General features: G+C 41.0%; 1 protein-coding gene across 8 annotated transcripts in view; it reads left to right on the top strand.

Annotated features, from left to right (window-relative positions):
* LOC111560454 (early nodulin-20-like) overlaps positions 1 to 16,575 on the top strand; it is a 30,890-nt gene extending 14,315 nt beyond the window's left edge. For 2 of the 8 annotated variants that reach the window (XR_006597682.1, XR_002742241.2), the window contains 2 exons: positions 15,819 to 15,912; positions 16,304 to 16,575. Coding sequence is in view for 2 of the 8 variants with exons in the window: in XM_045057405.1 (XP_044913340.1) it covers positions 16,304 to 16,367 (64 nt within the window). In the remaining 6 variants the exon portion in view is untranslated. Of the gene's footprint in view, positions 1 to 2,619; positions 2,769 to 11,769; positions 12,178 to 14,938; positions 15,031 to 15,818; positions 15,913 to 16,303 lie in introns of those variants that run through there. The other 6 variants (XR_006597681.1, XR_006597684.1, XR_006597685.1 and 3 more) reach the window with 6 other exon arrangements.
* Positions 16,576 to 16,962: the final 387 nt, after the last annotated feature.

Genomic DNA, 16,962 nt, shown 5'->3' with positions numbered 1-16,962 from the left:
CTCTGTCTCTCTCTCAAAAAATAAATGAACATTGAAAAAAATTAAAAAAAAAAAAAACAAGAAATAAGTAGAAAACCACATAGCACAGCCATAGTGAGCCTCACGGGATCACCACCCCCTTATTCAACACTAACAATTTGTCCTGTTTTTGTTTTTTTTTAAATAAGTAAAATACTACAGACTCAGTTGATGCCCCTGTGTACTCCTTCCAGATAGCCCTCCTCTCTCCTCAGAGGTAACCTCTAGCCTGAATGTGATGATTGCCAGGCCCGCAAATTATTTTGTACCATTACTGTATTTTTATGGGTCTGTGAGAACATACAGCATTTTACTTATTTACTTATTTGCTAACACATTACAGTTTAGTTTCATCTTCACATCACATTTTCTTTATAAGTGATTTCAAAACTTTTTTGATCACAGGTTTTCATTTTCACGTGAAACACAACAGAGGATTGAGCAAGGTCTTGCTGGAGACATTTCAGTGCAAATATTTTTTTTTGCATTCTGTGGCAATTGTAAAATATCACAGAAAGGAAACACGAGTTTCTTTTTTAAGATAATCTGGTGGATGGGTTTCACCAAGTAACGCATAAATATGGTTTTGCCAAAGTCCAAACAGGCTGTACGTGCCTTGAGCATTTTTCTTGAACTGGTTGGGGCCAGAATTTATTTTGCTATATTTGAATAGATGATATAATTGCATGATTCAAAATTTAAGAGACGCAAAGGATGTATGTTAAAAATACCAACCACTTCATCCCTCACCGCACACTTCCCATCTCTGAAGGCAATGAATGTTTTTAATTTCCAAACTATTTAAGTGGGAGTTTGTATTAAATGGGAGGGCATTTAAATGGGACACTCTAGGTGTCCCTGTGCAGCTTGCCTGCTTTTTCCTATCAACCTTATATTTTTTTTTTATATTTTTTTTAATTTGTTTTTGGGACAGAGAGAGACAGAGCATGAACAGGGGAGGGGCAGAGAGAGAGGGAGACACAGAATCGGAAACAGGCTCCAGGCTCTGAGCCATCAGCCCAGAGCCTGACGCGGGGCTCGAACTCACGGACCGCGAGATCGTGACCTGGCTGAAGTCGGACGCTTAACTGACTGCGCCACCCAGGCGCCTCTCAACCTTATATTTTTGAGATTTATATATTTTGAAACATGTCGACCCAGATGACTCATTTTATCTGTTCCGTAACAGTGCTGTCCAGTAGAACTTTCTGCGATGATGGAAATGTTCTATATCTGCACTGTCCAATATGGTACCACTACTGAGCACTTGAAGCATCTGAATGCAGCTAATGTGATTGAGGAACTGAATTCAAACTTTGAAATTTAAAACATAGAATTCATTTGAATCAATTTAAATTTATAATTTTTAAATTTAAATGTAAAGAGTCCCATGTGGCTTGTGGCTACCATATTGAACAGCACAGCAGTATAATATTCAATTTGATAAATATATCACAGATCATGTATCATTGTTTCGCTTATGGATATTAAAGTTATTTCCACCTTATTGGGGCGCCTGAGTGGCTCAGTCAGTTGAGCGTCCGACTTTGGCTCAGGTCAGGATCTCACGATCCGTGAGTTCGAGCCCTGCATTGGGCTATGTGTTGACAGCTCAGAGCCTGGAGCCTGCTCCGGATTCTGTGTCTCCCTCTCTCTGCCCCTCCCCCACTCATGCTCTGTCTCTCTCTCTCTCTCTCTCTCTCTCTCTCTCTCTCTGTCAAAAATAAATAAACTTTAAAAAAATGGCATAAACCACGTAGACCTATCAGACATTTATTAAAAAAAATAATTTCCACCTTATTGCTATATAAAATAATGCTGCAATAAACATACTTCTGTATACCTTCTTGTGCAAATGTGGGAGAATTTGGGTATAAGTCTATAAGTGGAGGGGCACCTGGATGGCCCAGTCCACTAAGTGTCCAACTGAAGCTCAGTTCATGATCTCATGGTTTGTGAGTTCGAGCTCTGTGCTGATGGCTCAGAGCCTGGAGCCTGCTTCGGATTCTGTGTCTCTCTCTCTGCCCCTCCTCTGCTCGAGCTCTGTCTCTCTCAAAAGTAAATAAACATTTTTTTAAAAGTGTATAAATGGAATTGTGTTATCACCTCCACTAGAGATTGCCAAATGGTCTCCGCAGTGGTTTTTCCAGTTTACTCTCTGACCCAATGTAAGAGGGTCCTTATTGCCCCATAGTCTCACATTTGATATTACCAGACTTATCTTTGCCAATCTGATGGATGTGAAGTGTTATCTCGTTATTTTCATTGGCAGTTTTTGTTTCTTCTTCTTTGAGGAATTGTCTTTTGTCCTGTCTTCACTTTTTCTGTGGGGTTTATTGTCTTTTTCATATTGATTTGTGGAAGCTCTCTATAAATTCTAGATAGTAATTCTTCTTGGTTATATGCCTATATATGACGTCTACATTAATGCACCTTTTATTATTAATTTTTGGAATAGCAATATATTCACATGTATTACAAAAGGCACACAAAGATAACCAGGGTTCTTCAAAAAGTTAAATATAGAATTACCATATGACTAAAAAAGATTCTCTCCTTGACCAAACTCTAGCCAGGTGTCTCTAAACCCTTTCAATCTAGACCTATAAAGACTTAAACAAATGCTAACATCGTTGCTAACAGCTCAAGGCCACATCCTTGCAACGACCCTTGACCCCCTTAAAGCACCTGCCTGAGAAAACTTGAGGCTGCCAGAAGAATTTACTGTTTGTTCCAGCCGATGCCTGAAGGTAGGACCCCTGCCTCTCAGCCTCTTTGGGAGGGTAGAAGCCTAACCTGGATAAGCACCAGTTAATAAACCCAAATGGATTTCACACGGACCAACGCCCCCCCCCCCCCCCCCCCCCCCGCTTCCTGCTTTTTGTAATTTTCCACTTCCCTGACTCTACAAAGTTGCCACTCACCCCGCTCCCTATTCCCTCATTCTCCCTTTAAAATGCCCAGTTACCTCTGTACGAATCAAAGTTGAGTTTCATGCATGTGGGACTCTTTTCTCCACTGCAGTAGTATCTTACTGACTAAAATCTGTCCTTCCCACTTTAAGTAGCGCCCAGCTTTGTTTATTCTTGGTATGAGCCAGCAATTTTACCCAAGAAATAAAAGCACATGTACACACAGAAAGTTGTACAAGAATGTTTATAGCAGCGATTTTTCTAATAGCCAAAAAGGTGGAAACAGCCCAAGTGTCCATCAACTGATGAATGGATAAGCACGTTATGATACATACATAGAATGGAATAGTAAGTATTCAGCCATAAAAAAGGAATGTAGTACAGATACATGCTACTTTGATGAACGCTGAATTATGCTAAGTCTAAGAAACCAGATACAAAAGGTCAAATTGTGATTCCTTTTTATACGATATATATATAGGCAAATCCATAGAGACAGAATGCAAAATAAACTTACAAAAGGCGGCGGGGAGGGGGGGGGGCTCTGGCTGTCTCAGTCAGTCAAATGTCTGGCTCTTGATTTTGGCTCAGGTCACAATCTCAGGGTTTGCAAGATCCAAAAGCGCTGTGTAGGGCTATGTGCTGACAGCTCTCTCTGCCTCTCCCTTACTCGTGTGTGCATGTGTGTGCTCTCTCTCTCTTTCTCTCTCTCTCTCAAAATAAATAAATAAACTTAAAACAAAAAACAGAGTAGAGGTTACAGGGTGATGAAGTCAAGGGGAATGTGATTACTTAATGGACAGGAAGCGTGTTTATGGGGTGATGAAAAAAATTTGAAGTTAGAGAAAGGTAGTGGTTACATTAACATTGTGAATATACTAAATACCACTAAACTGTACATGTGAACATGATTAACTGTATACTATTTGAATTTCACCCTTTAAAAAAAAGTAACCAGGGCGCCTGGGTGGCGCAGTCGGTTAAGCGTCCGACTTCAGCCAGGTCACGATCTCTCGGTCCGTGAGTTCGAGCCCCGCGTCGGGCTCTGGGCTGATGGCTCAGAGCCTGGAGCCTGCTTCCGATTCTGTCTCTCCCTCTCTCTCTGCCCCTCCCCCGTTCATGCTCTGTCTCTCTCTGTCCCAAAAATAAAATAAAAAACGTTGAAGAAAAAAAATTTTAAAAATAAATAAATAAATTAATAAATAAATTAATTAATTAAAGTAACCAGGGGCGCCTGGGTGGCTCAGTCGGTTGAGCGGCCTACTTCGGCTCGGGTCATGATCTCGCGGTCCGTGGGTTCGAGCCCCGCGTCGGGCTCTGTGCTGACAGCTCCGAGCCTGGAGCCTGTTTCAGATTCTGTGTCTCCCTCTCTGACCCTTCCCCGTTCATGCTCTGTCTCTCTCTGTCTCAAAAATAAATAAACGTTAAAAAAAATTTAAAAAAAAAGTAACCAATAAAAAGTCTCCCTCATTATCCTATTGCTTGGCTACTCTGTAAACCCTTCTCAGAGGTAACCAATGTTTTGTTGTTAATTTGTTTTTCAAAACTCCACGTATAATGACTTTTATTTCTTTTTTTTTAAAGATTTATTTTGAAGTGATCTCTACACCCAATGTGGGGCTTGAACTAACAACCCCAAGATCAGGAGTCACATGCTCTTTCAACTGAGCCAGCCAGGCGCCCCAGAAGTTTTAAATTTTAACATAGACAAATTTATCAATTTTTTTCCCTTTGGACTTGTGCTTTTCAAGTATCTTATGCAGAAATTCTATCTTATCCCAATATTCTACTGCCCTACATTTTTCTCTGAAAGTTTAAAATTTTTGCTTTATGCATTTAGGACTTTAATCCAGTTGGGCCTCCTTTCTCTGTATGAAATGAGATAGAAATCTAGTTTTATTTTATTTTATTTTATTTTATTTTATTTTATTTTGAGAAAGAGTGCGTAAGTGAGTGAGGGGCAGAGAGAGAGAGAGAGAGAGAGAGAGAGAGAGAGAGAAGCAGGGCTCACTCAAAGTGGGGTTCATGCTCACCCGATGCCGGACTCGAACTCATGAACCGTGAGATCATGACCTGAGCCGAAGTCAGATGCTTAACTGACTGAACCACCTAGGTGCCCCTTTATTTTATTTTTTCATATGGAAAACCAATTGTCTCAGTGCATTTTATCGAATACTCAATCCCATCCACAGAACAAGGACAACTTACCTGTGTCAGTATTAGATGTCCATACATATGCATAATTATTGTTAAGCTTTCTTTTCTGCTCCATTGCCCTATGAGTTTATCCCTGTATCAGTACCCAACTATTTTAATTACTAAATAATTGCCATAATTCTTTTTTAGTGTTTATTTATTATTTATTTATTTTTAAGGTTTATTTATTTAGTTTGAGAGAGAGAGAGAGAACTGAAGAGGTACAGAGAAAGGGAGAGAGAGAGAGAATCCCAAGCAGGCTCTGTGCCATCAGCACAGAGCCTGATGCGGGACTGGATCTCACAACCAGAGATCGTGACCTGAGCTGAAATCAAGAATCCCATACTTAACTAACTACGCCATCCAGGCACCCCGCCATAATTCTTGATATATGGTAAGGCACATATCTTGTGATATCTTAGTTGTTCTTGGCTCTTTGTTCATCCATATAAATTTTGGAATCAGCTTGTGACGTCCAGAAAAACTATCACTAGGGATTTTTTATTAGAATTGCATTAGATTTACAGATTACTTTGGGGAAAGTTGACACTATTGTAATATTAAGTCTTCTCATCCAAAAACATGGTATGACTTTCCATTTATTTAGGTCTGCTTTAGCACATTTCAATAAAATGATATAATTTTTCTCAGAAATTTCTTGAACATTTTTGTTCGATTTATCCCCTAGTTACTTTCAAATCTTTATTGTATTGTAAAGGGCTTTTATAAAATTATATTTTCTTACTAATCTGCCACTTGTATAAAGAAAACCAGTTTTTTTTTTTGCTTATTAATCTCATATCCAGTAACATTTCTAAGGTTTCCTAACAATTCTAATAGTGTGTTGGGTTTTCTATGTAGACAATAAAATCCCTATAAATAATACAATAATTATTTATGGGGTTCCCCCCTTTTTAATTGTCAGGTTAGCAGTACACACACAGCTGGGTTAGATTTACACACACACACACACACACGCACACGCACACACACACACAGCTGGGTTAGATTTACAAAAATCTTGTTTAGGATTTTCCCAACTATGTTTGTTAGTGAGATTAGCCTATAGTTTTCCTATCTTATACTGTCTTTGTCTAATGTTAACAAAGTTATATTGAGCATTATAAAATAATTTGAAAATGTACTCTCTTTTTTCTCTTCCCTGGGAAAGTGTATGCTGTTTTTGTTTTAATGTCGGTTATAACCCTGTATCCAAGTAATAATCTCATGGAGTGTTTTTTCTACCTTCAAATAATTTGTACAAAACAGTGAGCCCCTTGGCCCCACACTCTTTAATTATTTTTTCTTTTTTAATAATCTCTATGCCCAAGGTGGGGCTTGAACTCAGTCAGAGATCAAGAGTCACATGCTCTACCCGCTGAGCTAGCTAGGCGCCCTAATTTAAAAAAAATATTTTTAAGGCCCAGGGCGCCTGGTTGGCTCAGTTAATTAACCGTCAGACTCTTGATTTCACTTCAGGCCATGAGCTCACAGTCGTGGGATCAAGCCCCGAGTCAGGCTCCACGCTGAGTGTGGAGCCTGCTTGAGATTCATTCTCTCTCTCTCTCTCTCTCTGTCTCTCTCTCTCTCTCTCTCTCAATCCTTCTTTCTCTCTGCCCCTCCCCCACTCTCACACACACACTCTGTCTCAAAATAAATAAACATTAAAAAAAATTTAAGTCTCCTCACTCTTTTACTGGGCTAATTTCTATTTATCCTTCAGTTCTCACTGTGAACTTCATATCCTCAGGAAGCTCTTTACTGTGTCACACGAGATTAGCTGTCCCTGTTCCATATCCCTCTTAGCACATTTTATTTGTTCTATCATAACTCACTTCACATTTCATTGTAATATTTCACTAAATGTTAATATTTTCAGCTGGGCCACAAGCTGCTTGAAGGCAGGGACCCTGTGCTTCGCACACTGATGGCACAAAGTTGACCATCAATATTTGTTGACTGATTAAGTGAATGAGTAAAAGAAATAGCCTCAAAATGGGACATGAATCAAGTTATTCTTGGATATGGGCAAATTTGAGCTCCCTGCGAAGGCCTTCTGCTTCAGAACAAGTAAAAGAACTAAGAAAGACCACAGCACCAGCTATGGAAGCAGAGGCCTATGGAAGGAGGTGGATGCCCCACCCTGGTCCCTCTGTGCAGAAGCCCAGTATAAAAAAAGTGATGGGGACAGAGATGTGTCGGCACCAGGGACCGCATCATCACTGGAGTTCTGTTAGAATCCTGGGCATTCATTGTGCCACCTGAGAGCCAAGTGCTATGTAGGGTTATGGGGAAGACCCTGGAGGTACTCTCACAGACAAGAAGCTGGAGCTTGGACAGGGCTAGACTTCTCTTAATAGGAGGAGGAGTCCCTCAAAATATCAGTTTAAATATCAGTTTAAATTATATATATAATATATATAAATATATATATATATATAATTTAAACTGATATATATAGATATAGATAGATCAGATATCTGATATATATATATACATATATATTCACACACACACATATATATATATATATATATATATATATATATATATATATATATCTGATAACTGATCTATCTATCTTGTACTGTGTGACAAAATTGTATCCAGGCCTGAGAAGTTAAATTATACTTTCAGAATTACCAAATCCTGTCAAGACAGGCATGTTTCAATGGCTTCTGTGGGGCCCTAGGGAAACTTGACTAACATGTCCTCACCCCTCTGACTCATGCTCAGTGACTGTCATGTTTATTCTGCATCTGTACCTCAGTAGTAAGAAGTTCCTTGGACAGAGGTATGAGAAATCTACTCACTGGAAAGACATGATATCCTGGGTATTCTAGCTGATCTGTCTCACATGACTTTGACTAATATCAGGTAGACCTTTGAGCTTCAATAACTCTAAATACACTGGCCAACAGATCTTTAGGCTTGCAGGGAGTTTCATCAGGCCCTGATCCTATATTGTGGTTTGTTCATTCATTCAGTAAACCTTCATGAGCACCTACTGTGTGGGATACAATTGTTGGGTCAGTTCCTGGTATCTACCTAGAGAGGTATTTCCATGTGGCCCAGAAATTTTGATCTATAGAATAGATTTGAAGACTGATGGCTTAGACTTGCTATTTGCCAAATTTCCTTTTCATTGTTTCAAAGCAGAAGAGGGGGATGAAGGGAACAGATGCTTGAGGGGGCTTATTTTAAGTGTGTAGGTTGATTAAATTGTTGAGTGAGGTCACCATCACCTAACATCTCTTCCTGCATAAAACTCAGAGAAACCTCAGGACTAGCCCTACATCTGAGTATCCTCTGGTGCCTGGCCCTGACTCTTCTCTGAGTTGTATGGCTACAGGGCCAGATAAAAGCCATGTTGGTATTTTTTACTGCTATGCCCAGACTTTCTGCTTTTTCACTGTGGAGGCATTTAACTCCATTACCCGTTGAATCAGCTGACATGTATCTAAGAGACTTCAGCCTCACACAAGACTTGGTGGGCAAGGTATCATAGTAAAGTAAAAGCATGTGCTCTGTAGACAAAGCTTGGGTTCAAATTCAACCTCCAGCACTTACTTCTCTAGGCCTCAAGGAAAAATAGAGTTAATAAGAGTCTAACCAGTTTTGGTTAGGATACACTCAGCTGCAACTGACAGAAAACTCAACTAACAGTATAGATATTAACTCATTTCATATTACAAAAAGGTCTGGAGGTAGGTGGCTGGTAAACACCTTAAACTATGTCATCCAAGACCTAGGCTTTCCTCATCCTGCTCCATCATGCTTGGTATGCTGGCTCCTTGGGCCCTCTGTGATTCTCCACTGATACTCTTTGCACACGGGAAACTTTGCTCCTAGAATTCACACATCATTTTGGAAATATTACTGCTTGGGAGTGAGGGGTGGGCAGGGAACAGTGGTCCTCTGGCAGTTTCGATTGTTATTCCCAATTCTCTGCCTCCCCTTTATTTAAGTATACATCCATGCCTTTTGCTATGTGACTTTCCTTGGGCCAATAGAATGCCATAGAACATGATACAAACATATACTTTAAATGTGCTTTTGTGATTTGACTTTGCTTCTTACACTCCTGTGATGTGGTAAGAGAAGAGCAAATTCCAGACATGCACTGCCCCTCCAGCTTGGGTCCCAGATTAAATAACTGAACATAACCAGAAGTCTGAAGCCCTACTACTCCCTGTCAAGCCCAACTTGGATAAGTCAAACCATAGCCAACTTCTACCACCAAAAGCATGAAAATAGGTGGTTTTTGTTATAAACCATTGAGATCTTGGAGTTGTTTGTTACACAACAAAAACTGACTATTGCAGTCCATTTTGAGGGTCCCACCAATGTCTAAGCTCCTTAATAGGATCAATTATCTTATACTACAACTCAGAATGTGAGAAGAAATAGTTTATCTATAAGCAATGTGGTCTTTCTTACAAACTTCATCCACTGGGTGGCATTAAAAGCTATAGTTGTTCCAGTGCAATACCACAGAATAAACAGGCTGTTCAGATATTTTTTAATCTATCTAGGTAAAAATGCTCAGAGTCTCCGATTTCTCAGAGGTCTTGCCTCTTCCCAGGCTTTTTTTCCAAGTAGCTGTGAGAGTGCATGGAGAGAGAGAAGAGGCTTAAGTGATCTCCTCAGGAATGGGTGTATGAGGAGAATTGGGGTCCTTGTGCTCTCAATGTGTCCTTTGGCTCCTCTGGTTTATGGGCCAATATGCACTCGGTCATTCTCCCCCTGCTGGCCTTTGGCTAAAGTCAGCACTTACAGTATCTCACATGTCTTTCTTTCTTTCTTTTTTTTTTTTAAGTTTATTTATTTTTGAAAGAGAGAGAGCATGAGTGGAGGAGGAGCAAAGAGAGAGGAGACAGAGAATCCCAAGCAGGCTCTGTGCTGTCAGCACAGAGCCCAATGTGGGGCTCAAACTCATGAACTGCCAGATCATGACCTGAGCCGAAATCAGGGGTCAGACACTTAATGGGCTGAGCCACCCAGGTGTCCCCTCACATGTCTTTCTTGACTAGGTCTGACTTCAACCTCCCCATAGCTCTGCAAAGCCCAGTGGACCCCTTGAATTTTGACATGGCCCCCACCCAGGCTCTGACCCAAACTACATGCCTCTGTTTCCTGTTTGGATCTTCCTGCCATACCATTCGCCATGGCATGCCCATGGCTCTCAACTGAATACTCATCACTGGAGGACTAGAAGTACAAACTAGACCCTATCTCTCTGACAGTTTACCCTGATTTGTCCATTTATCTACATTGGGCACAAGTTTGTGCCAACTTCAATGATTTCTTCTCTTTTCTGGATATTTCTGAAGCCATTCCCACAAAAGCAAGTTAAGCCTCTTTGATTCTTAACTCACTCTCACCTTCTAGCTATCTTCTTCAATGTCCAAGAAAGGAAAGGGCAGGCTTCTCTTTTATTCCTTCGATATCATATCCTTGGCTTCCTGGCCCACTTCCTAAGTCCCACTTCAGAAGACAGAAGTTCATTCTGGAAACAATCCTTTGATATAGGTGTTATCATCATCGTCATGAGTAGATGAAGAAATCAGAGACGATAGACTAAATTACCCCTACTTTGGTGGAGATTTGAATCTAGTTTTGGATCTTGATCTTGTTAAATGGGAGCTAAGTGAATATAGAAAATTATTTCTCTCACAGAGTCCAGTTTTCAAGCCTATTGTTTTGCTGGAAAAAAACTATTTTGAATTTCAATAATGAATATTAGCTCTTTTCTTCTTAGTATTCCTCCTGAAACAATCTTAATCTCCTCACAAACAGATTGATGCCATAACCAAATAAGAAGGAGGTCATTTCCTTGCTAAGTGCAAAGGGAAAAACACATTAATAGTTTCTAAGGATCTAAGTCAATGGCAAAACTAGAGCTAGAATGCTCCCTACTCTGAAGTCCAGGGAATTTTTGGCTAGTCCTTTGTGGTCATGCACACATGTCAGTGTGTGTATGCATGTGTGTGAGTATGTGTGCATATGCGTGACAATGTTGAGAAAAGTCAGGTCTTCAATTATTCTTTTAAAGAGGTTTTCTTATGTCATGAGTCGTTGGCTTTTAAAGCCCCAAAGAAAAAATTTGACTCATTTATAATCGGTGTTGTATTATCATTCTTTCTTGAGATAAAACCAGAACCCTTGTTTTCTGTGATGAGCATAGGGATGGGGATTACAGAAAATATAGAGTAATAGGTTACTATTTTAAAAGTCTAGTATCTCTAGGATCTAGGTCAATGGCAATGGAGAGAAGAGAGGGCAGTGATGGTCCTGACCAACTACCACTGAGCTGTCTAGCCCTTTCGCTTTTCTTCGACCTCCTTGAGTCATAACTCTGGCTCCAATAACTTACGAATGCAGCAAAATGAAGCCAAGATATTTTTGAGCCTTAACCATATGCCCAGCAGTATGTTATGTACTTTTATATACATTACCTCTTTTATTCTCAAGGGAATCCTTCAAGATAGGTATTAACATTCTCGCTTTTCAATGATGAGGGAGCACAGACAGAAAGAGGTTGAATAACTTCTCCAAAGCCCCACAGCTAAACCATGAAAGAGGTGGGATTCAAGCCCTGTCTGCTATGGTTACTAACCTCCCCTCCTTTCCTTATATTAAGGTACTTCTTGAGAGAATGTACCAGCACCACATGAGGAGGATTCTGTAAAGATGAGTATTTTCCTTCTTGCAGGAGTTTATTTTTAAAATGTTTTTCTTTCTTGCAGGAGTTTATTTTTAAAATGTAACCTGGCTTTATGGTGGTAGAACAGTCTCAGAACTGTTTGTATCAATTTGCCATTTAAGTTTAAAGTAAAAGACTGGTTAATGATAACAGTGAATCATAAAACCTTCAGAAGGAAAGGAGGTTTTGTGGACCATTTGTGTGTGTGTGTGTGTGTGTGTGTGTGTGTGTGTGTGTGGCAGTTTTAAGTTACTCGTTTTTAAAGTCAGTACTTTTTAATGGAAACAACTTGACCAAAAATCTGTCACAGAATTTTGAGACCCATTAAAACAAAAGTTTAATGAGGAAAAAAAAAAAAAAACAACTTATGTTGGCTTCATTTGTTTATTAAAATTTTTTTTTGATGTTTATTTATTTTTGAGACAGAGCCCAAGCAGGCGAGGGACAGAGAGAGAGGGAGACACAGAATCCGAAGCAGGCTCCAGGTTCTGAGTTGTCAGCACAGAACCCAACGTGGGGCTCAAACCCACGAACTGGGAGATCATGACCTGAGCTGAAGTCAGACGCTTAACTGACTGAGCCACCCAGGCACCCAACCTGGCTTTAAAGGCATCAGGAGTGCCTGGGTGGCTCACTTGGTTGAGCGTCCGACTTCAGCTCAGGTCATGGTCTCACTACTCATGAGTTCGAGCCCCAGTCAGGTTCTGTGCTGACAGCTCAGAGCCTGGAGACTGCTTTGGATTCTGTGTCTCCCTCTCTCTGCCCCTCCCCCACTCATGCTCTGTCTCTCTCTCTCTCTCTCTCTCTCTCGCTTTCTCAAAAATAAATAAACATTAAGGAAAAAATAAACTAAAGGCATCAGATCGGGGCGCCTGGGTGGCTTAGTCAGTTGAGCACCTGACTCTTGATTTTGGCTCAGGTCATGATCCTGGGGTCATGGGATCGAGGCCCAAGTTGGCTCCATGCTGAATGTAGAGACTGCTTAAGATTCTCTCTCTCTTCCTCTGCCCTTCTTCCCTGCTTGAGTTCTCTCTCTCTAAAATAAAAATAAATAAGGGCACCTGGGTGGCTCAGTCAATTAAGCATCTGCCTTTGTCTCAAGTCATGATCTCATGGTTTGTGAGTTCTAGCCCTGCATCTGGCTCTGCGCTGACCCCCCCCCCCCCGTGAGCCTGCTTGGGATTCTCTCTCTGCCCTCCTCTCTCTGCCCTTCCCCCAATCACATATGCAAGCTCTCTCTCTCTCTCTCTCTCAGAAGAAATAAACTTAAAAAATAAAATATAAGTAAGTAAGTAAATAAATAAACTACAGGCATCAGATTTAAGCCACTGCCAAAAAATATCACAAGTGGAGGAGGCCCCAGCTCCCTTGCCATGGGTTAAAGGGAGCTCATACTGGGATCCGTAAAAAGCCACCCAATCTGAAGGTAGTGTTTGGGGGCATTTCCCACTCTTGTCTTTAAGTTTAGGTTTTTGAAACCAACAGTGAGTAAAGGAGAAAATGCCTAAGCTCAAATCTTTTTTAGAGATTTTATAAAAATTCCAAGGACACCTGGGTGGCTCAGTCAATTAAGCATCCGACTCTTGATTTCGGCTCAAGTCATGATCTCAAGCCTCACGTCGGGCAATGTGCTGACAGTGCAGAACCTGCTTGGGATTCTCTCTCGCCTTCTCTCTCTGCTCCTCCCTCCCACCCCCCCCCACTCTAAAAATAAACTTAAAAAAATTCTAAAATGCATATTTTTCTTCCAGGCCAGCATATGCTTTTTCTTTAGCTCTTTTTGAGCACAGTCTCCATGTCATGACATCTTGATGGATAGAGGCAGTCCCTCAAACATCAAGAACCCGAAGTTCTTCTGGTTCAGTCTGGTGACCTATCGACGCATAACAAACTGCACCAAAACTCCATGTCTTGAAACAGTTGCCGCTTTGTTGTTTCTCACAACACATGGGTCAGGAATCCTGGCAGGTCGTAGCTGGCTTCTGAGTCGTGTGATGCCCGCTGGCGCTGGAATGCCCCCGAGGGCTTCTTCACTCACAGGTCTTGAGCCTCAGCTGGCAAGGCTCAAGTGGCCAGGGGATGACTGCAACTGCTCAACTGGTGTCATACATCTGAAGCCTCAGTTCCCATTGTTGCTGGCTTCCTCAGTTCTTTGTTGTGAAATCTCAGGGCCCCTCCCTCTCTGTGTGGCCTTTCCACACAGTCACTCCAGCAGGGTAGACAGACTTCTTACCTGGAGACTCAAAGTTCCCAGGAGAGCAAAAATGAAAACTACCAGGGTTTCTTTAGGCTTAGGCTCAGAACTGGCTCATAGTCCCATCCACTGTAGCCTATTGGCTACACAAGGTTGTGAATATTGCGAGGCATCCATTAGGGGTCACCGATACAGCAGACCACCATAGGTCTCAACCTATATCAGCCAGTCCTGCAGAAAGTTCTCTTCCCTACTTGTTTTGTTTTAATTTTTTTAAGTTTATTTATTTTTATTATTAATTTTTGAGAAAGAGAGAGAGAGAGAGTGCAAGCCAGGAGGGGCAGAGATAGAGGGAGAGAGAATCCCAAGCAGGCTCCGAGCTCTCAGGGCGGAGCCCAAGGAGGGGCTTGAAATCACAAACTGTGAGATCATGACCTGAGCCAAAACCAAGAGTTAGATGCTTAACTGACTGAGCCACCCAGGTGCCCCTCTTCCCTGTTTTTTTGTTTTTGTTTTTTTGTTTGTTTGTTTTAGATGAGCCCACAAGAGGCCTTACATGTGTTTGTAAATATCAGCTGTAGCCTCCATGAAGTATCTGCCGTGTTCCTCCTCTCCTATTCTGATTCAACACTCATAGTTCTCAAAGCTGCTTAAGGAAGCTTTGCTGTTACCGGAACTGATATCCTACAGAAGAAGCCATCAGCCAGTCCTCAGATTACCACATTAACGTGTGACAAACTGGGACAATAGGCCCCACAGCAGCAGGACTTGTGTCTGGAGTCCCCGACATCTCTCAGGAAACAGCTCCTTCTGCTGATGAGCCTGGATCTATTAACCACTGGCACTCACACTTGTACTAGGGCCCGGGTGGTGGTGAGCAGACATCACATCCTCCTTTTCTGTTTCTCGTAGATACAAAGCAAAAAGCCAATCAATGCTCTCAAGCTTCTAAAGCAATAAAGGCAGAAAGTTGAAGGGGAAGACTGTCTTCACCAGCCAGGCGAGATGCCCTGTCACTCAAATAACTTTGTGACAATCTCTTTCTGAGAAGTTACCAATGTGGAGTTTTCCCAGTTGATTAGAAATAAAATGTCACATTGTCTGTGATAAAATAGCAGGTTATAAAAGGACACAGAAGGAATTCTGGTAAGGCATTCTTTTTAATGACCGAAATCACACAGTGAGGAGAATAGAAAAGGAGACAGTAGCAACAAAATGTTGGAAATTGGAAAGCTGCAAGGCAAACGGTAACTAATTTAGTAGATTAGAGAAAGCTGGGGAAAACCGAGCAGCAACCACATTTACATCAAAGAAGCTGCAAAAGGAATTAGTGACACAAATCACCTCTGGAGGTGAGTATGGGGCTGAAAACAGAACGTTTAGCTGGAAGTCTACTTAAGAAGCAGCTGAACCCCAAATACCCCTCCTCTGACAGCAGGTATATGACTTCTCCTCCCAAACTAGCAGAAGTCTGAGCATTTATATCCCAGAAGGTACCAATTAAAGAGTTTCTAGACTGGAGGACACCAGATGGCGAGGGTGTCATTCTAAAATGGGAGGATTGGGGTGCCTGGGTGGCTCAGTCGGTTAAGCGTCCAACTTTGGCTCGACTCAGGTCATGATCTCACGGTTTGTGAGTTCGAGCCCCATGTTGGGCTCTGTGCTGACAGCTCAGAGCCTGGAGCCTGTTTCTGATTCTGTCTCCCTCTCTCTCTGCCCCTCCCCCACTTGTGCTCTGTCTCTGTGTCTCAAAAAATAAATAAGTAAATGTTTAAAATTTTTTTAAAAAAAGGGAATTTCATTCAGAAGAAGGATAGACTACTTAACGTATTTGAAGAAATTGAGAAGAAATATGCACTGGGGGATATTTGAACATTGAATTCATGGTAAGAAGGTAGAAATAATTCACAAAAAGGCAATTATTAGGTCAAGGGGAAATGAGAGGTTACGCAGCAAGTAATGTTTGTGCAGTGGTAATAGGTTAACAGTGAATATCCATTTAACCAAAATGAACTATGTTGGACTGACCGGGGGATGAGAAATGGGCAGATAAGGCCCAGTAGGGGGTGGGTGTCGTTTTCGATAACAAGCCCTGTTGAAGTATTTAAACTGTGTGCATGAATGACTTTGATAAAATATAATAATATTATGAAATTAATACCAAAATAAACATAAATAAAGACAGGAACTCTAAACAGGAAAGGAGATGAAAGCAGGGATCAGTGGCCTGTTTTTTGTAAAAAGTCTCATAAGATTATTCGACTTTTTGTTTTTCAGTGTCTTCATTGAAAACTTTTTATGGAAGCATGTAACTTGCGTACCCAAAGGGTACATATCATAAACATACAACTTGATATTTTTCACAAAAATGAACACAGCCTTGTAACTACCTTCAAGAGAAAGAAATGGAAGATACCAGAATATTCCCTCATGGGATGGCTTCATCTACCCCCTTCCAATCGCTACCCACAAGGGTAATCCTTTTCCATTTCTAACATGTAGATTCATGTTGACCATTTTGTATTTTATATAAATGGAGTCATACAGTATGTCACCTTTTGTGTTTGATTTCTCTCATTCAACATTACGTCAATGAGATTCATCTGCGTTGTTGCGTGGCCCTGTAGTTCGCCCCCCTGTCCCTTTGTGACAATGTAACACAATTTATCCATTCTACTGTTAAGGGCATCTGTCTAGCTTCGAATATGGAGCTACTACGAGGAGTGCTACTATGAACATTTTAGTAAATGTTTTTGGTAGACATTGTATACACACTCTTGTGGGCCGTATTTTTGGACACTGCCTGACAATTTTCCAAAGTAGTTGTACCGATTTTACGTTTACATCAATAGTGTGTGAGTGTTCCAGTTGCTCCACATCCTTGCCAACACTTGCTGTCATTAATCTTTTTCATTTGAGTCCTTCTGGGGATATGT

This window comes from Felis catus, chromosome B2, assembly GCF_018350175.1.
Source record: "Felis catus isolate Fca126 chromosome B2, F.catus_Fca126_mat1.0, whole genome shotgun sequence".
Lineage (NCBI taxonomy): Eukaryota > Metazoa > Chordata > Mammalia > Carnivora > Felidae > Felis > Felis catus.
This window is presented reverse-complemented; position numbering and strand designations above follow the sequence as displayed.